Below are 21,801 nucleotides of genomic sequence, written 5' to 3'. Positions count from 1 at the left end.
GTAGTTAATCTATGGTGAAGGAACTGCAGTATGAAAAGCAGTCATGTTTGTGAAGTTGTCAAAAGATCTACAAAGAGAAAAGGAATATAATCTGGGTGGATGGGTGTAGAGTAGAGCTACATGGCAGGGCAGTCTGTCTTCCCGGTGTGAATGACCTGACACCATCAAAGGAGGTGAACACATCTTCTCTAAATGAGGTGCTGAGGGAGGAGGAGATAGTTTTAACCTTTGCACATATGCAATGGCTGGTGTTAGGAAAGCATCTCCTAAATTATCTCGCCAGTGGAAAAACGAGTACCAAAATAACAGAGAGTTTGCCCTTAATACACCTTGATGCCATTTTTATTATATATAATGAATGTGAGAAGCAGATGAAAACTCTTTAAACCGTGCTTATCTATATTGTCCTGAAATGCTTAGCCACTGTCTTGAAGATATGAAAAACTATATATAACGTGTACTTTACTGTAGACATGAACAAATAGTCAAATTTTTGCAAATGTGGCAGACTGTAGAAATAATGTACTTCCTAATTAAGGAAAATATTTTTGGTAGCACAAATATATCTTCTGTTTCTATAATGTTCTAGAACAGTGTCATACTTTTAAATATTTAAGAATCCTTGTGTAAGCACTATTTTGGTGAAAGATTTTTGATCAGACTAGAATCTTGCAAATATGTCTTAGTACACTTTTAAATACTTAAACTACTTTTCTCTAAGATCTCTGGCTGCTGGTGTTAGTTTATGTATGCCTGTGAAGGGTTACATCATTAAATCAAAGGCATCAAAACTGGTTGGTTTGTGGTGGTGGTGGGGTTTTTTTAATAGCATTTTTTTTACTTTCAATGTAGCCTCATTTATGTCTGTGTGGTTGGCTTGCTCTTTCACAGTATAAGGAGGGATGATCTGTGTAGGAGAGAAGGCAGCTGCTAGAAAGTACATCCTGGGGGGAGGAGATTGCAAGTAGCAGACCAAGAGAAAGCAGTGGATTTGGGTGGGAGGTGTGCTGGGGGAAGCATACAAAGATACTTAAATAGAAACAGAGCAACATACAAGAAAGGAAAGAAACTGATGTCTCTTTTATCATTAGTTTAATAAGTTAATGAACTCTAAAGACAATCATCAAATGCATTTACACCGGTGATGCAAGTTTGGCCTGTCCATTGTACAAAGCCGAATGTGGATTTAATGATATTGCTTTTGTCAGATTCATTGACAATGAAGTGTTGGATTCATGAGTAAAATAACTTATGGATAGGCAAGAGAAATTACATGGTTTCTCTTTTTTGCTGTATGATTATCTTGTTATTCCTGAGGTTCGTGTCAAAGCTGTTACTTACTCTATTCAGTGTTCATACTCTTCTTTTCTTTACACAGTTCAGTTCAACTATGAATGTCCTACATGTCTAATTATTAATTAAGTTATTAATGGAGTCTTTGTGTTTGAAAATGTAGGAATGGTTGCAGCTATTCATTTTCAATAGAATTTGCTTTTGGATCAACAGGCTATAGGACAGAAAAAAACAGAAAACTAGAAGCAAAGCTACAAAATGGTTTTATAAAATTGTGTGTTATGTGTTAATAAATCTTGCTAACACATATTAGGTTAGCAGAAGAAGTTAGACTATGAATACCACCCTAACAAGCTCCCCAGTTACAGCTAATAACTAACAACAGTGGAGGAGGTGGAAAATAGGCAGGAGTGAGAAGCTGTTCCTGACTGCTGAGGAGGCTCAGCAACAGCAACCTTAGAGTTAGTTACATCAGGTCAGGCCCCCCAAATCCTCTCAGGAATGGGAAAAACTGGTTGGGGAGCAGCCAGGGGTAGTGTCCCTACACTAACAGGTAGGGAAGAAAGTTCAAACTTTCTTCGGCTTATGTCCTGCTGGCCTTGGAAAATTTGCAACATAAATGGGGAAAAAATATTAGAGCCTGGAGATTTGAAAGACCAGGCCCTTAAAAGGTTAGGACGAGGAGTAGAAAACAAAACACTTCACACTGTGCTTTCACTGAAAATAAGCTGAAGCATTGTGAAAAACAGTTGTATGTGAGTGGAGGAGCTATTATCAAATAAAAGGTCAAGATTTAGTTTTAACAAATAGTTTTAAAAAGCGTGGTAACTTGATCCAATTTTAGAAGTAGTAGGTACACATGTTGAAAGCTGGGAAAAGGCAGTAAAAGTTACATAAATGAAAAACACCATGACAATTTAGGGTATTGGACTGCATGGTGGACAAGTTTCAGTAATGCCGAAACAATTAACTGCTATAGACTTCCATGGCAAGTCTAAAATTCTTTCCATATTTGAGTTATGTAATCAGCAGTGATCTTCTGATTGTTTTTTTCACTCTAGTTATCACCTCAGTGCACTTGAGGGCCATATAAAAGAGTTACCTAAAGTCACAAATAGTTGACCAGTTTGTAGGTCCTCAAGCAGCTTTCTTTTCCAAAGTACAAAAGAGATCTAAGCAGACCCTATGCTTTTGATGGTGAGATTAATTCACTGTGTTACATCACAATTTTGTTCAGACTTTTCACAGGTTTTACAATGACTTCTTCAGATACTTAAACAATCTGATTCTTATACAGATTCTTACTACTGAGATTATTGGCTCTTATTACAGAGAAATGCTGTGGGCAATGGAAATGCTACTTTTAAACAACAAAATTCAGTTACTTCTTCAACACTATGTTCCTTACTATGCCATCCAGCTGCATTTTGTAGATGTCTTCCTTCCTCGGAGAAACGAGGGACACTACAGAGCAGTTTGAGCCTTGTGGGACTGATTCAGTCTAGCTCTTAAATCTAACTGTTCAGATGTCACCTGCTAAGCTAGACTGGCTTGTGATGGCCACTGCACCTTGACACACTGTCATGTTTCTCCCCGATCACTTCAGGGATTCTGGACGTGCGTCCTGCACAAAGGAGGCAAATGCAGAGCTTTTCAGTGACGGGGAGCAGAAGCACAAAGAAACATGGGCTTTTGCTGACAGAAATCACTTTGAAAACTGTACATGCTTGCGTTGATTAAACTCAAAAAGAAAGGGATCCAGTTTTAATCTGGGAGTGGATAAAAGTGCAAAGTTATGTGAATAGCAAGTTATGCTATTTTTGCTTTAATGAACCAAGGGAGGAAGGTGTGCGTTAAGCACATGTATTCCCAAGCCATTATTTTGGCTCCTCTTGGTGCTCTGCTAGAGAGCAAGTACTGGCCCCACTCATACCGATTTCTGCTGAACGAACCCACAGGGTGCGAAAGACTACAACCTTGGCTTTGGCCTCTGAGTCCAAACTGGGGCTACTCTCCACATCCACCAATATTTATTGCCCCTTTCCAAAAGAATGTGAAGTCTGGCTTCAATGTCCTGGAAGGGTACTGCCTCTCTCTGCAGAAAGTTGTTCCTGGACCCAAATTTTGCAGTGTGTATGAACCCTCTTATTTCTGGCCTAGATTTGCTTCCGGCTGTTTCATATCCCCATCTTTGAATCACATTGCCCTGCAGCTTAAGTAGTTCTTTTCCTTCCATTGGTGTCATGTTTTCACAGGCAGCAGTAATATCCTTAGTCAGCCGGCCTTTTTCAAAGTTAAACAAGGCAAGCTTTGCTCGACTCCACTCATAAGGTAGGCTCTCCAGTCTTATCTAAAAATGATCTACCTCATTAGTCTCTGAGACAGCTCTCATTTTATTTCAGTGTATTTGGGCATGAGTGACATGGAATTGATTTAGTATTTCACATAAAGTTTTTATTAGTAGCTTATGCCCCGGCACTAATACTTTCTTTTCACTGTTTATATCTCTTAATGCCTCCTAATATTTCTTCTGTATTTTTGATATGTTTTAACCCTAGCCACTTACAGCATATCCGAGTCTGCCTTCCTTAAGATGCTCCCAAGTTACTATCTCCCAATTTGCAATAAATTTTTTTGTTTTTAATGCCTAAATTCATGACTCTGTACCTCGTTTTTTCTCCATTTTCATTATTCCAGTTCTTAGGGTCGGCTAGTGTATGCTGCTGTAACATCCTGGCCCTTCTTCGCATTGGTGACGTGTTCCAGCTTACCTCCAGGAAAGCAGCGCTGTGCACACTGACTGCAGCGGAGTGGAGCTCCCTGGGCTTGCCGCGCGGCATGGCTTTCCATTAGCGAGCAGCGCGTGTGCTCCTGCACCCTTCCCAGCCTCCACACAGCCAGCGCCCTTGCAGCCATGGGAAACAGTCAGGCACTCTGCAGTGCTCTTGGAGCTTGCAGGGAAACCCGGTCCCCTTTCCTGAAACATTAGCCTATACATTTAGGAGAACTCATGATCATGCAAGCACAGACTTTGCTGTGGGCGCACAGTGGTGGTAGGGCAGGTGGGCAGGTGCACTGGGTTATTAAGAAATATCTGTAGATCTTCAAGTTCTGGGACTTTGTCTCTCTTGTTCCTAGATTTAGCTGCATTTTGTATGCTAGAGCAAAGGATTCTTCCAGCTGGGCTAATCTCTTTGAAGACGTGCAGTGTGGAGAACAGTATTGTGGCAGAAGGGTAGGTAGCATTCCTTGCAGCTAATGAAGGTTTTAAAAAAAATCAGGAAATTTTGCATCTTTACTCATACAGTCTGGAATAAGAAATGCTCCCTAATCTTGTAAAGAGACAGGCAAAGGGGTCTGCTAAGAAAGAGTCTGCTAAGAAAGAAGACTGTTATTATTAACCATCCTAAGTAAATGGCTGAAGTGGTATATTGACTGTATCATTAAAACAATATATGTTCTTACTGTAGTGTTTCAACTGATTAGAGCACTGCCCCATTTCTCAGATAAATAAAATTTTGTAAATATTATAAACCAATGAAAAATGGTTTTACTCATTTAAAATTATTTTATGCAACAGTTTTAGTCTGCATTAAATCTTCTAGTTTTGTTCATTGGGAACCAGCATTAAAAGAAGTATTTCAGTGACTGGAGATTTGGAAAAATATTTTATAGTTGGATTTAATATTCACTGAGAAATGTTGATGTCTAGACCTTATCTGTCCAGGAAGTAATGGACTTTCATCTTTTAAGTAATTTAAATCTAGGCTGGACAAAGCAGTTGAGAATATGTTGTACTGCTGGGAGCAGTTTTGTTTTACTGGATAGCTTCATGTCTTTGCCATCTCAAATTTCTCCAAGTAAAAGTAAGAGACTTAAAAGATCTAAAATAAATCTCATGTTGAGAGTATATTCAGAGACACTGAGTCACTGTTAGCAATAAATACAAATACTTGCATGTTCAAAACTATATAGGGATATCTGTACATTTCATTTATTTTCAAGCAATATATAAAGTAGGTAATGATTAATAACTAAACACCATTTGTTTTGATTTGGGTTTTCTCTTTTCCAATACATTTCTCAAGGTCCTTTGATTAATTATTTCTGAATATTAAAAAGCACATTCTGCAAAAAATGTCAGTGAAGTAGGAATGGGCAATTCAAAATGTGTCAAGATAAACCTGTATCTATACTTCCTATTTTTACTAATACTTACCTAGAAAATAAAAGTTGTTTATTCTCTCTGATTATCATCAGAAAGAAAAGCAACCTTGCAATGAATTGGTTAACACCATTTTTTTTTCTTGTCTCTTGACCCATTTCTTTTGACCCAGTTTATAGAAAATATAGGTGAACTATGCCAATATACATTTTCCTGGAGGTCATTGGCTATCTTGTGAGTGCGTGGACTTTGCTTTCAATAGTGGTTATGTGGAAGAAGGACAAGGCAAGTTACATTGTACTGCTGGCAACTAGAGGTCAACTTATCTATGAGAAAGAGGAAAAAAATTGCTATTAAAGAGAAGGGAACTGGCCCTATTTAGCTGCTTATTTCCATGAATGTAATGAGTGCAGCTGGAGAAAAATGATTTTCTGAAACATGGGCAAAAACTATCATCTAAAAAATAAAATTATCCATGAGTTACACACAGCCTTTATGTTATCGATGAATATATTCAGTACCTTTCTGTGGCAACTAGAATGGAGCTGTTTTAGCTAGGCAGGTTCAACAGATGTTTAATGTATCTTCTGGTGTGGCTGCCTTTTAAAAAACTACTGGAAACATCATGTAAGTAATACATGACTTTGTCATACAGTAATATAGCTCATCTTCATCTATTAATTGACTTTATTGAGCTCCTAATCTACTTTTCTGATTACACAAAAAAGTAATCAGAAGAGCAGATGCCCATTTTACCAGAGAACTGAATTTTGAGAGAAGTTTCAGAGGCTGGAGGTCGTCTTTCCCATGGATTTTGTAGTACTGTTAAATTGCTGGGGCTTTTCTGTGGGGGTTAGTACGCACTGAGCTAGGATACAAAATTGCAGCTCTGTCGACTACATCCCATTAAATATTGTGTACAGTTCCTTTTGCTTAGATTACAATAACTTCTAATGGAGCCAAGTTTTGCAGAATAATTCCTCTCAACTCTGTGCACAGCTTGATTCCTATTTACTGGCTCTAAGTTTACAAAGGTATTTAATAAATAGGAAGCACTAGCTGTGGGACTTGGAAGGCCTCCAGAGAATCTTTATCATAGTGTGCCTTGTAATCATCCATGTGGGAAATTAGTGTGGAATATCTAAAGTACCTGCATTTACTACATAGAAAATCCTCTAGGTAGAGACTCTCAGTGTTTGCAGTGGTATAAAGCATGAAGAACAAGACATAATCCTGTTACACAACTGTAATAGCTGAATGTTCAAGGTTTCTGATTCAATTTCTGCAGCAGAAGTTACCTTGAAATTGGCTACAAAATTATAAACTGTATCTCAAAGTGCTCCAGATAGCTCAGTACAATTACAGATGCAATGAAAACTACCATTTCCTTACCATCTTCTTTGATCCTTCTGATTTGGATCATTTTTTTACAGTTGAAAGATACTGGATTTAAAGCTATCTCCACTATCGAAACTCAATACTTTTTTATAGGGGCCATAAGGAATATTAAATTCAACAAGCTGTGATTTAACAGCCGTTAAATTCCTTCAGCATATGCATTAATAGCCCCTTGGTTTTGAGGGAGGTCAGCTGGGGTCATTTGTATCTGAAGAGTGCAGCGTTATCCTGCCAACAGAGCTTACTGCCTTGCTGTGAAGACAGTTGTGATATACTTTTCCTTAAAGTGCTTCAATAATACAAGGAAAAGAAACTGCTTTGCAAAAGAAAAACACATCGGTTGATTTGCTTAGAGTTAAGGTTGTGCAAATGTTTTCCCCTAACAATATTGCAGCAGCAGGGAGGGGATGAGGATTATCGAGAGTGTTTGGGGTTGTTTTAAAATGTAGCAAGGGTCAAGTTAAAATGCATAAAGTCCTGCACTTTAGAAAGGATGAACTTGATAAGTTGCAACTGGAGATCCAATTCCTTGAGAGATATACAAGCCTTACTATTTCATTCTTGCCTTTCTGTGGCTAGAGGATATATATTCTTATCTGACAACAATTTAAGTTTCCTCAGGAACATAGCAACTAACAGACTGTCAAAGAATATAGACAAATAAAAAGTATGCAAGGTGTGTTAAAGTTCTGCCTCTCTACTATTGCGGATACATAATTATGTCAACTTCAAGAGTTGATCTGACTGGGTAAAAGGAAGAGTTAACTGGAGCTCTGTGCTTTTAGGAAATATGGAACTTGACCAGTATATTCCAATGCGTTCTGGTCTCAGGCATTGTACAGGACTCGTAGTGCTTTGCTGGCATTGCTTTGCAATAGCCCATTGTTTAATTTCTGGATTTGTCAGGCTGTATCTGTTTTATTATGTTGTTGGTACAGCAAACTGGCTTAACTAAGTGGGGATAAAAATGGATCGAGCAATGAGAACTTAAAGCCATGCACTTGCATTTGTGGCTAGAATTGCCACTCTATATCAGTTGCACAGCTGATAAGACAAGGTAAACAAGAATGGGACAGGGTTTTATGCTTTTTTTATTTTGATTTTTTTTAAGTATTTAAGAAATTCTGTATGCAAATGCACCCATATTTCTTAGGGCTTGTCTTAACTGCAGCATTTGTGAGACTGGAATGAAAAAGACAATGGAGCAGAAGAACCCTGAGCTTAAGGGCCACCAACAAACTATTGCACTTTGAGTTATTGGTTGCCAGTACATTACTACGTGGGCTTCACTTGAATGAATCCAAGAATCCATTCCCGATGAATCCATTTCATTTCATGTCCTTTCTGTAAGAGCACTATTTCTGCATAAACTACTCCTCTGCTCTTACTAGACATACTTGTGCCTGGGGTCAAGTTAGGAGCAAAATAGCTTAAGCTAACAATATGGTATATTCAGGTTCTTTGTACAGAAAAAGACAGCAAAAGTTAAAGGCATGTGAATGAAAGAGGCATATTACACATTAGAAACTGACGCTTGTGGGCAATTTTTTTTTGCTCTCAGTTATACTAGTAGAAATCTGCAATAATTCCACTGACTTAAATTATTGCTGATCTATGCTGATGTAACTACATTTTTGTTCATGGACCCTACTGTGTAAGTGGAGTGGCAAAAGCAATGGCTCTGCGAAGAGACACTAGAGCATATTTTTCCTTCTTCCATGAAGTTCACTCCTGTGGGGATCACAGGGCTCTATACTTCTGCAAAGTACTTTAAATGAAGACTTAACTTTAGCATGTATCTAAGCTTGTCTTTCTTAAGGAACTCTTAAACATAGATGACGCTGAACTTGAGCTACAAGTAAAGCAGCAGCCATAGAGATGGGCTCTTCCTCTGCAGCCTGATGTCATGGAGGAAGATAAAGATTGCTTCCTCTGCCCCGACTCCCAGAGGTGTCTGGTCCCTGGATGAGTTATGGTAACTAGGAGCTGAAAATAAATCTTGCCCCTTTTTTCCCCCACTTATCTGGCCCCTGAGTGTAGAGACTATTCTAACAGAACAGGAATCTTCTCACCATAAATGTTTAGTAATAATCTATATTGAACTTCATTTCTTAACTGTTTTCCTTTGTGTAGTAGCTTTAGAAAGCTTTTTTTCACCTTTTTCTATCAGTTAGTTCTATCTGACTAGTCTTTCTGGTTTATATTCTATTCCTTTTTATTTTTGTATGCTCCAAACATTATAACAATTTAAATTCCTTAATTTAATATGTTGCAATATGTTACATCTGGCAAACCCTTGATTTCATTATAATTCCAAAATAGCTATGTACATTACAGTAATTGCATACATTATTTCTATATTTCTATTGCTAATTGTAAGCTATGGGTTTATTGTTATGAATTTCAAGTGGGTAAAGTTCAGCTGAATCTCAAATTGCAAATGCTCACTCATTCTGAAGTAATGTTTTTTTTCCACTCTGTTATTTTATAAGCTTTGTTGAATGATTTTGAAAGTGGTTTTAAATCTTAAAAGGTTAAAAGCCTCCAGTGTTTTTCAAGCATCTTTGCACATGAACATTTTGCATTGTGATTGTAAAACAGTATTCATGCATACTGATTGAGAAACTGAGTAATTCTCCAAAATATGATCACACAGGCAATCATACAGCTCTAAGGCTTTTAGGAAAATTGTATGTCTTGTTTTGTTTTTCACTCAGACAAGTCAAAATAGAACAGAATAATATTTATAATCATTAAGTGCCTTTCTGTATTGTTATAATATCCTTTGTAACCAGAAGGCCTTGTTTCAATTGAGAACTTAAAGTTGCAGTGATATCTTTCGTGGGTTATGCAGTGGTTCCCTCTTCATGTGGTTACCCTACTTTGTACAAAACCAATAAATCCTCAGTAGTCCCAGGGTAAAGGAAACAGCCTTTCCTGAGCTAAACATTAAGGAGTGAATGAGCTTCTGCCATGGATCAGATCTGTGGAGAAAGATGACAACTTATTACCCAATACCTGTTTGGAGAACCACAAGTAGCTGGGCCAGCTAAATTTAGCATGTCCAAATCAAATAAAATTGTGTAAAACAGGAATTGGAAAAGAAGAATAAAAGTAATGTAACATATCTACTAGAGTCACAGCAAGTTAGTTCTTGATGAATGATTCATGCACACAGATTTATATTGCTGTAACTTCAATAGATAGGTAAGGAACATAGCTTTTAATAAGTGAGTAGAATAACACACAAGAATAACTGTAAAGATCTATGTTATAAGCAGGAATATTTCCAGGACCATAAGGTATATTCCCCAAGGTGCTCCTTGCTGAAAAGATGCTCTAGGATGCTCGCTGAGGGAAACTTACCTCTAGTCTGGCATTTGCAGTTACCAGCCCTTCACTTGCTCTTTGCACATGGGGTGCCAAAAGTCCTGAGACTCTCCCAGGTTTCGGGGAGTAGGCACACCGGCAACATGCCTGCCTGCTCTGCTTATCTGTCTGCTGCTTTTCTTTCCCAGTTTTATATTGAGATCCCACTTTGCCCAAAATTCAGATAAAGGGAGAATAACACATCTGGTTTATTCTAGCAAAAATAAGGCTAAACAAAATTTTTGAGTTTTAGCTATGAACAGGAAAATGAGTCAATGGATTTTTTTATTGCCTGAAATGTTATTCTTCTCATTTAAGGAGTTCTTCCCTAAAAGTATTGCCTTTGGAGAGCTGATGATATCTTCCTTTGGTTATAGCTCCCATTTAAATCCTTCTTCTACGAGGGCAGCCCTAGACCTGCAGATATCCTTGGGAATTCTGTGAAGTTTCAGAATGACTTGTGTTTAGAGTAATTAGAAGCTTCTATGAAGAACTGCATTGTCCATTATCTTCAACTTTTTAATTAAGCTTCAGCTTATTCGAGAGCAATTATTTTTTATTGAGAAGCTGAGGCCTTTCTATCCATCAGGAATTGAACTCTTCTCATAAACCCACCAGGAAACCTTTTCCAAAGCAAAGTGCTATTCAGTATGTGTAGCTACATAAATCTTTTCATGGCTTCACAAAAATTCACAGCTTACTTATTTCAGAAGTCTTGCTCCTACAGCTGTTTTGACGGAAGCTTGCAGAATGAAATAAATGTAGACTTTAAGCAGCATTTGTATAAAAAAAGCCAAACACTTTGAAAGTGTGGGGATAGCAAAATATGTTACTCTACAGCTGATACTTTTTTCCTGATCTATTTTTCATATTGATTTAGTCTGGCATTGATAAATAGGGCCTACCTCAACATTTACCCTTGATCAATGACAACAGTTAAAAAGGTTCTGGCTGACTCTTTTTAAAAGCTGCCCTGGGAGTCCCTTCACTCATTCCAAAGCACAACATTAAAGAACATTTACAAAACACTGTGTGAATTTAGGAAGCAGTTAAACAGAAAGGGACCAAAATTAGTATATCATTTTTTGGTAAATATACAGATTCTGTAGCAGGTATTTACACAGTTTAGTGTTTTATAGCTTCCTTAGATCCTAGTTTTGATTGCAGATCAGTTCCACATACAGGGCAATGTAACTTTACACTGCGCTATAGACTCAAGGTTTAACCAATGTAAATAAAGGCACACCAGGCATTTACTTGCAAACAAAGCATCAGTGAACAGGGTAATACAGAGAAACACTGAATAAGTGTTTCCCCTCCAAAACAGCTTTGTAGCTCACTTATCAAACTAAGCAGCATTTCTGGGGAGCTCAGACAAATTGCATGGTGACATCAAAAGCTGGAGCCAATTCCAAGTGGGGAAGAATTTGCTCAGAAAGGAGATGTAAATACTGAATTAGTTTGCACTTCCTACCAGTTTAGCCTTTAGTCCTTGTGACTGTCAGAAGAATAGCTGGGGGGCAAGTGAGAAGGTGACACAAATAAAAGAACTTAGTTTACATTCTCCTGCTATTTTATCTGCTGTGCTGAGCAGAGCGTGCCCCTGAGATCTAGCAAACATATTGCCTTTGCCTGTAAAATTCATCTAGCTGTTTAACCTCTCAGTGCTTTGTTGTTCCTAGATTTACTTGGCTGCAGTCATTTGCTTGTTTTTGTATAGGTCTAAAATATAACTTAATTTGCTGTTCATATCCAAATTAAATGTATTTTACATTTACCTTTGCTACATCCAGACTGTCACGGCCACTGAACTGCTCACACAAAGTTTGGGTCTGAACCACTCCATTCATTTTTGACTCTTTCAGTAAGTTCTGGCCATGAAAATATCCCCATTTTATGTCTTGAAAAAAGCATAGCTGAACAGAATCTGGAGGAAAAGGTTGTGACTTTCCTAAGGTGCAGTGGGATTTTATTAGCACATGGACTCTCTCCTTCCCAGTGCTGTCATCAAGCAGAGAAGGAAAGTATCAGGCAGTTTCTGCTCAATAAAGCAGGAATAGTGAGATTTTATTTGAAAGTATGCTTTGACTAATCAAAAAGTTTAAAATCGTTGAAGGGCTAAGGTAGTTTTAGACTGATATTTTAAGGTAGTTTTGTGGTCAATTTTCTTTTAATGACAGCCCTTGCTGTTTTCCTGCTGGACACTGTGCAAATAATGGGGCAACCTTTGCAATAATAGTGTCTCTTCATGCATAAAGGAGATGGCTTCCAAAGGCTCACTAAGTGCTCTCTGTCACTGACTTCATTGTTATATTGTTCTTTCTCTTCAGCATTCCATTAGTAGGAGAAGGATTTCTGAATATTTAGAAGACCTTTAGGAGATTTGGGAAACTTTAAACTGCTTGAAAAGCAGCATGACATAATTTTCAGTGTCACAGCCTACCAAAGCTCCCCATTCTGTATAGACAACAATTAGAAAATTAGGACCTCCTCACAAAAAAAAAAACTTAGAGAAAAAAAATTGTGATGAAAGTGATTTTTCTTGCTGTTCTTTTTTTGTTAACAACTCTTTTTAGCGTAATTATTATTTCTAGTTACTCAAAACCTCTTCCTTTCCTCCTCTCAGGCTCTCCCTGTATACATATCGATAAAATACCAGGGAGTGGGAGGTCTGAAAAAAGAACAGTGTCCTTGAAATAGAGGGTTTTTCTTGGAAATCTCTTTTTGGATAAAGAAGCAATTTTTCCTTATAAAAACATTTTGAACAATTTTTTTCATTTCTAACATCAAGACATAGAAGACCTCCATAAAGCTACTCCGATTTACATCCTCTTTATCTCCATTTTTCCTACACGTTTCACAATTGTTAAATCATCACTCAGTAAAGCCCACAAGTAAATCAAAGCTTTTACCTTTTTATAATGCTAAAAACAAGATTATGAAATATCAGTGTTTAACTATTGCTGTATTTCTAGTTCTCATTTAGAACAAATCGTTTTACTTCATGGCTATACTGTATACAGCCATGTCAGAATGTACTTCTTTTAATGACTGCTTAGTCCTTTTGTGCTTAGGCAAAAGGCTGGCACAAGACATTCATAGACACAAAAGTTCTGTTAGGTCCCTTAGTTCATTTCCTAAACTGCGCTCTGCTGGAGTCTTTTTAAGTCTAGTTTAGAATAGCCAGACAAAAGTTTCCTTTGACCTTCTGAAAAATGAAGTTTCATAGCTTAATAATACATATCTCATTTGAAGCTGACCAAAGAATGTCAATTCTGTTTGATGGCAACTTTTAAAGTTTAAGTTTTTGTCCTACCCTGGAAAGAAACCAATCATCTGTGTGAATTTAAATTATAATGTTGGAGTTGTCTTATTTTTGTCTAATCATGTGACTATTGACCCAGACTGTGGAAGGACCCAGAGCTGGTGTTCTCATCTGGAGTTTTTCATTCAGGATTATGTAGCACAGGGAAGTATATCTGTACATTTCAATCCTCTAATTATGGAACTTCAAGTCTTTCTATTTTCTCCCTTGAAGCAATCTTTGTGATAACTGGTACGCTTTTCTGAAGAATGTTGGCCAGCTCTATTCACCATGTCTTTTTGACAGTGATTTCTGAGAACATGTATGTATGTGTTGCAGGGACATGGAGAAATAGGCATGTTTCTGCTCAACATTGTATGTTAAATATGTGTATGTTAAATATGTACACACGCAAATATATTAGGGGTAATTCTAAAGAACTGGTTAATGGAGCATCATGTAATCACACAATGTAATCACACAATTAGAGAGTAATTTAGGTTGGAAAGGACCTCTGGAGGTCATCTAGTGCAACCCCCTGCTCAAAGTGGGCCTAATCAGATCACCTCCAAGGAGAAAGATCCCACAGCCTCTCTGAGCCCCTCAGAGGGGGTTCCAGCATTTGACCACCCTCATGGTAAAAATATTTTTCCTAACACCTCATTAGAATTTACTATGTTCCAACTTGTGTTTGTTGCCTCCCGTCCTATTGCCATGCACCTCTGAAAAGAGTCTGCTTTCATCTTCCTTCTGTCCTCTGATCAGATAGTTGTGGACAGCAATAAGGTTTCCCCTTTGCCTTATCTTCTTAAGACTGACCAGATACAGCTTTCTCAGCATCTCCTTGTATGCCAAGTGCTCCAGACTCCTGCCCAGCTTGGGGGCCTCTGCTGGACTCAATCCAGTATGAAATACCTACTTTTACAAAACTATCTGTACATATTCAGCATCAGTATTTTGGGAAACATATCAACACAGTTTTTCATAGACACTGAATCAAAACAAATTTTGATTAACAAGTTTTAAGAGTTCTTCCCTTAAGAAACTAATTTAAGGGAGAAGGATTTGGATGAGATACAATTATATCCTCAGGATGAAACAGTGACAATACAGGTAACTGGATGTGAACTCCACTTTCTATGCAAACCCATTTCAGAATAAAATATAGTTGCAAGTTGTGTAATGTAAAATGAGCATGTCAGATTTCAAACAGGCTAAATGAAAAGCATGGAGCTTCAGGTTTGAAGTGGTATGAAATACTACTGGGTCATCTCAGGTGTAAGGCTCATTGGCTAATGACAACAAGAAAAGACTTGTCAGTGTTTGAGACAGTTCCTCCCTTGTCCCAGCCTATATCTTTTAGGCCATATTATCTGCTTCTGTATCAGTTGCAACATTTATTCAGTTGCAAATTGCTATACCTTCACAAAATCTTTACAATGTGTTTACTGTTGCTTTCTAAGTTACTAGTAGGTGAGAAGATGTCTTTTGGGTTGCATTCTGATATTGCATTATGAACCAAATTGGAATTCTCTGATGAGTTTCCACAGCAAGAAAAGGACATCTCTGCTTTCCTGATCAGGTCCTGCCTGTGGGCTGTTTTGCAGCCCAGCACAATGCAGAATCAGAAGGCAGGAGAAGGCTTTGCCCTGTTCTTGCCTCAGTTCCCAGCCTGTACCCGGCTCTTGTAGCCCCCTTTGCAAGGGAAGCAAAATAAGAAGTAAGTTTGTGTTCTGTCCCCCTTAATTTTTTGGGGACTCTATGGCAATGTGTGGTAGCCCATAACTGCTGCTATATAGCATTGCTTTTCAGTGCTTTAGTTCATGCCACCCTGACTTTAAGAATGCATTATATCTCATGATAGTACATGTTTTTCAAAGTAGCTGAATGATTTGCTCCTCATTTTGGTGTTTGTAGTGCTTTGGGAATGAAGAGTGCAGGTATGTGGAACTGTTAACGAGTTTTCTCCTTAAGATTGGGAAGTGACAACTGACAGAATCTAGCCCTTTCCAGAGACACAGTAAAGCTGTGGGGATAAAAAGGCACACGAGTCCTTAAGAGCCAAGTGCGACTTGGTTATTGTGAATACAAGTGGTGAAAATGAACATGCATCATACAGTTCTGTTTCATTTTCCCTTCTTCTCCTTTTTTAAAAAAAAAAAAAAACAACCTTATTCCTTGGCTTCTACATGCAGTGGTATTTTAGAATGCTGCCTCCATATACCAATTATAAATATGACTTGAAGGCAAGAGAAAATTAAAGATATTTATCAAAGTATTTTCATCTCGTTGGAAGAAACTATTGTTGCCACCAAGATACCATGCTACCTGGAAAAAGCTTTTGGTAGATTAAACAAAATATTACAAGTATTGCGTTCTTTTGTTTTTTTAAATAGCTTATCTTCTTGGGAAATAACTGTGCTTTTATGATTTTTTTAGATAACTCATTTTTTATCCTTGCTTCCACTATTAGCATCATGGTATATATAGAAAGAAATGTAAAGAGAAATGTTATTATTTGTAGCTTTTTCCTTTGAATATCTAATACACTTTAAAAATATCAAGTCTCTCAATGATATACCTAGAGTGCCTAGCAATTTGTAAATAATACCTGAGTTTGTTCTGAATGAAGTGCTTTGTAAGCAAATAAAAGTTACTGTAACTGACCTTAGTGAGATATGCTAAGCTAGATAAAATGCAATGTATTTTCCAAGAGCAAGCTAACAGACTGCGGGGTGAGAGGGTGCAGAAAGAGCAGTAAAGACTGTTTGTGCTCCATAAGGAGCATGTAAATATGCTGTTTCAGAGGGAGAACAGGCATCTGAGGGACAACTTTATTACAATGGCTTTCAGGCACCAGCCATCATGTTTAGTCAGGTGGCCCAGTATTAGAAAAGCATATATTGGATATTACCACAACCTTTCTTTTCCAGAGGTCTGTGAAGGTAGAGTCCCTACCTACCTACCACATGTAGGCAGCACAGAGCAACTTTGCTGCTTGCAAAGAATCTGGTGATTTGGAGTTGTTTTATGCTTGAGCAGATCGACATTGCTGTGTGAGCACAGTAAGTCCAGTGGGCTGCAGATGGTGATAGGACCTTCTTAAATACATCACTGTTTTTCTCCCAGTCCAGCTGTGGAAACAATGAGACAGGATATTCTGGGTCCTACAGCAGAATTTTTGTTTTCTCTTTCAATATGGTAGGCTGGACATTAACCTCACTAGCACCACTTTTTTTACTAAAATAACTTCCAGGCACAAATGGAGTTAATTTCTATTTTATGTCAGAGCAAAGGTCAGAATCAAGGCCTTAGCCTTGGAGTCCCTGCTAGGCTATGCGAAGGTGAGTAAACGAGAGTCAAGGAGACCTAGCCCAAAGAGCAACATTTTAGTGAAAGCTACTCCTGTGAAACTACAAACTGAGGATATTTCTTCTATGTTACATTGCTGCGAAGTGGAACTGCACCAAGAATGTTCAGGAGATTGTGGCCATAGTCAGCTCATCACCACCTGGCTAGTGAAAATGAAGTGGGGACTGAAGTATTCGGGATAATGGGAAAACTCAAGTAGCAATCATACTGGAGGATGCACTGCAGGTGAGGAAGTGGCTCTGTATGGGGCCCAGCCTCATCTGATGATGCCTGCCCTGAGCCAAAAAGCCTAGCCAGACTCAATTTGTCTGCACTGCACTAAAGTGTGGAGAAACTAAGTGGTTTTCAAAGAGTGAGCTTGGGTTTTACTCTGTCTGTTAGTGCCAGGTCTAGTGGAAGTGAGTCAGGCGCCGCGGTGTCTTTAGTGTCTCTCGCGGTGGAGCAGTACTACGCAGCGCTAGGATATTCAAGCAGGTTCGGTGGGTGGCCAGCTTGGGTACAGCTTGCCACAATGACTCATGATATCTGCTGTGCTAAAGCCAGCTAACTTGTTCTTCAAATCAAGCTGATCCTGAGTCACAGCTAAATAAGCTGTTCTGTACCCAAATTAGCTCTGCAGAGAGCCAGAGCTTTGCCTCTGCATCTGTTGCATGTGGACAATTGGGAATTGGCTCTCTTTAGTAGGACTCAAGGAACTCTTCTGTGGAATGATATATACTAAATTAATTTGCTGATATTTTGAAGGTCCCTTCTTTAAAGATGCTTTTCAAAAAAAAAGAAGCTTTAAAGACAGCCTGTTTTTTTTTTTTGTTTGTTTGTTTTTTTTGGTAGTATATAATAATATAGAGAAAACATTTATTCTTCTTTTTACATTATGGCTAGCTCACAAGCTCCAGTCCACTGGACATACTGATTTCTTTCAGAAATGTCATTTGGAATAGTTTCTGAACTGAGGCCAGTAAATGTTTGTGTCTTGATCTCTTTTCAGTGTCTGAACTAGCATTTAAATTGTATAGCTGAACTTGGATTTACTGGCCATCCATGGATATAGGTCAAAACAATTTTGCAAAAGGTAAAATGGGCAATCCTGAAAAGGATGCGAAAGCTGGCGTGGAGCCGGGATGCGGCCGGTGTCAGCGTCCCATAATTCTGAGGCATCAGCAGCTCTGTGGAACAGACTGCCTTCTTGTGGGCTATTCGCAAGGTATAGGGACTTAGTGAAGCCAGAGCAGATCTTTTGACTTTATAATTATGAGTAACAAGACTGATTTTGATACCTTGTTTGGCTGGGGAGGGGAGGGTTGTGTTTTTTAGTATGACGGTAAACAAATGCAGAAGGTGGGAGGAGAAGACAACTCAGAAAACACTAGTATAGTTCTGTGTTTGCATTAAAATATAATAGGCTGATTCATATGTATGTGAATGCATATCTACGCATAGATATAATGCAAATGAACCTAATAAAATTATAACAATCACAGGAATGATAGCCTGCCTGAAAGAGAGAAAAATTAGTGCTCACTCCATCTGGAAGAGAAAAGGAGACATATCTTCATTAAGTAGTGTTCTTCCATGATAAAAAGGAATGATTTGTAAGTTTGTTTTTTTTTTAAGGTGAAGTGTTAGGCTTCTCTGTCAACTGGTACTTTGAAGAACTTAAACACAATAATAAATGCTTTCTTTTGTGGGAAAAAGCTTTTGGTTTTGTTGTTGTTTTCCTGGAAGCCCACGTATTGATCTTTTATTTGAAACTAAGAAAGATGAAAAATAGAAAAAGGAAAGATGAGAAATTGTGTCAGTGCAGCATAGTGCTGTTATTCAGCTTGCATAAAAGTCTTAAAATAGAAAAACCTGAGTGAAAATGTGTCAGCATTTTGGAGGTAAATCAACTTTATAAAACAAGGAAGTGTTTGTGAAAGTACTCTAGAGAGAGCAGATAGCAGAGAGAATATTTCAACTGCAGAGCTTCAAGCACCTCCTGCAGCAGATAAATACATTTTTACTTTTTCCCTGAGTACCCTTTCTTAAAAGATTAGAATGGTTCCCCTTGCCGAACTCCAAGGGCATCTTTTAATGGATTTTAACTGTGTTCCCTTGTTTAAATACTTATATTTTTTATCCGTGTGAAACAATTTTAAAAAGCTATTAGGTGTTTCTAATTTTTAATGACATGTTGTTTGAATTTAATTTTTTTCAAAGCAGGAACATTTACAATAAATCGGTTTGTATTTCTTTAAAGATGTAGCCTTAATTGGGAAGAATGGGAGAAATCAGCACTAGCTAAAATTAAGGCTATGGTGATTTATGTCAGATGAGTATTAGGCTGCTTTTGTCTTCAAATAACATTTCTTGTAATAATACTAGCCAAAGAAGGATACCAACTTTTTTCTTTCTGAAAACCGTAACAGCATAAAAAAAAATCATACCTAGACTTGGCTGTAAATTATCTTGATGGTAACTCAGTAAGGAACTGCCTAAAATCAAAGCAAGGGGATTAGCTCTCCCGGAATATCTCTCTCCAGAAGTGCTTCAGGCTATCGATAGACATTACTGCTGAGCCAGGCTTTCAGCTGCTCTCACGCCGTTTCTGTCCCTGACCTCTGTCTCCCTTGGGCAAGTCTTTGCATTGCAGTTTCCCTTCTAGAAAAACAGGGATCCTGCTATTTCTTCACATAGCCACCTGTAAGACTGCAGTCCAATCTCTGCTCAAAACTGAACACACCACTAAGTGCTTTTGCTGAAAAAGGAGAGTTTGCTCAATCAGGTGCAATCAGGCCTCAAGCCATTTTACTGGCTCATTACTTATGGAATCAGAGGCACTAAACATTTCACCTGGTTTAGAGTGACTCTGGTGTCTTCTATGCTGTGATAAATACGCTGTTTTTTAATAACTATTGTACTTCATAGGCTCGTTGGTTATATTCGTATTGTGCTTACTGCTACTACTATAGCTTGTCAACACATACTCTGAGAAAGCATGTCACTCAAGTATATGTAGTTTGACTTCTGACACATTTCTTTTGATTTACTGCATTTTTGTTTGGGGAAGTTTGGAAAAGAGATACAGATTTTATTTACTGTATCTTTTAAACATTGGCCTGTTATATGTTATTTTCCATAAGAACTTAGCCCCCTTATTCACCACAGGATGTTCATGTTGGAGAAAACCAAAATGGGGCAAAATTTCACCTCATGAAAGCTGTTGCTCTCCCTGAAGGATTCAATTCAGTGCTGACCCTGCTCTGAGCAAGGCTGAACTGGGATCCCCTGAGGTCCCTTCCAGCCTGAGTTAATCTATGGTTCTGTGATTTCAGCCCCAAATCAATATAGGTCCTTTGAGGTCATTAATTTGCATATGATGAGGATCTGACCTCTTGATAGAGATGGTTTTAACCCTGTTCTGTCATCAAAGGTGAACATTTTTATCTGAGAACCTATCCCATGATTTCAGTTACAGAATGTGCTGTGATATAAGAACTGAGTGATATGAAATCCCTTGCATGTTGTTAAGATCATGCAGATTGTCTGTCTACCTGCTATAAACTCTTACTACCTTTAGAGATTCCTGAAGACCCACAGATTGCGGAAGAATATTATAATGATGAGTTTGAATCCTGTTCAGAAAGCAGTGAAGAGGAGGAGGATATGGAAGCATCACAGACTGTCTCTAAGACAAATCACCAGGTATATGTGACCCTTGGGAAAACAGTATACCTTTGGTGCTTGTTTTGTAAGGGAAAATTAAGCTCACTCTCAGAGGTGTTGTTCCACTGACATTACTGAAACTTGGTTTTGTTGGGAATGTATATGTGTGTGTATGTCAACACTGTGAGTTAATTATATGTTTATGCATATCTGTAATTCATCTGAGATAGTGATGATAGAGAATCTTGCCTTCCTTCAAGTTTAGGGATAAGATTCCCAAGAATGCCTTAGGGAGAGCTGATGTCAGTAAACTAATTGTCACTGTAAAACACTCAGAGTGGGGTTCTCTCACATAATTTTAGTGATGTGTAAATTGAGTTAAATCTGAAAGTCCACATTAAGCATAAGATCAGGGCTCCCTCTCTAATTCCTGGGGAAGGATATGCATCTCTAGATGTCACTTCTTCCTGCCTATTTTAGACATATTTTCTAGGATAAAATGACAAACTATGAGTTTAAACACCTGCGAAATTTGACCAGCAGTTTTCAGATCTGTAGGCTCTCCCAAGCATCACGGATGGGATCAATGAAAAGCAAACTTATTAGAAGACTTAAATTAGCTTTCTCAGGAGAGGCTGCCACAAGAAAATGTAGGGATTACAGTTTGAGAAAAGGTTGGAGAGTATTGGAAAAGACACCTAATTTATATCTGGTCAAAATGAGTTGAGGTGAATCTTGTCTTTAGTGATCAAATCTCAGTGAAATCAGTGACTTAAATGGCCAAGTCAATTTTGAAAATGGCTCTTCCTGTGACATTTAGGAACAGTTAATTTTTACCCTGGGCTGTCAACTTAAGGCATTGTGTACAGTGCCTCTGAAAGCATCATTTGAACAAATAGATATATTCTTTCAAAACATGAAACTTTCTTTTGCTGTTTCACTATATAAGCTTTAAAGTTCAGGAATGGTTTGTAGAGTAATGTTCTATAAAAATAATTAGTTAATTGTAAATCAGTGGAATATCTAAGGCAATGCTTTTGTTGCAAATGTGCAGTATGCTGGGTCTGCATAAACCGAACAAACCCCAGACACACAAGCTCTCTGTCACTTGGTAAATCTACCACAATGTACTCTTGAAAATAAACTATTGCTCGCTTTCATCAGGCTTTACATATATCTTCTTTCTTTCTAGAATGCCTTTTAAAATTTTCATTTGACTTTCATTGAAGGTATCATTAAGTGTCAATCAGTAGTG

General features: G+C 38.0%; 1 protein-coding gene across 1 annotated transcript in view; it reads left to right on the top strand.

The window, feature by feature from the left end:
* NEK11 (NIMA related kinase 11) overlaps positions 1 to 21,801 on the top strand; it is a 110,195-nt gene that overhangs the window by 53,787 nt on the left and 34,607 nt on the right. Inside the window, exon 12 of the mRNA XM_013950728.2 lies at positions 20,461 to 20,585. Within this exon, the coding sequence (XP_013806182.1) occupies positions 20,461 to 20,585 (125 nt within the window). The remainder of the gene's footprint in view (positions 1 to 20,460; positions 20,586 to 21,801) is intronic.

The sequence above is a fragment of the Apteryx mantelli genome, chromosome 2 (assembly GCF_036417845.1).
Source record: "Apteryx mantelli isolate bAptMan1 chromosome 2, bAptMan1.hap1, whole genome shotgun sequence".
NCBI classification, from domain to species: domain Eukaryota; kingdom Metazoa; phylum Chordata; class Aves; order Apterygiformes; family Apterygidae; genus Apteryx; species Apteryx mantelli.
The sequence above is the reverse complement of the archived record's forward strand: the minus strand, read 5'-3'. Positions and strand labels throughout refer to the sequence as shown.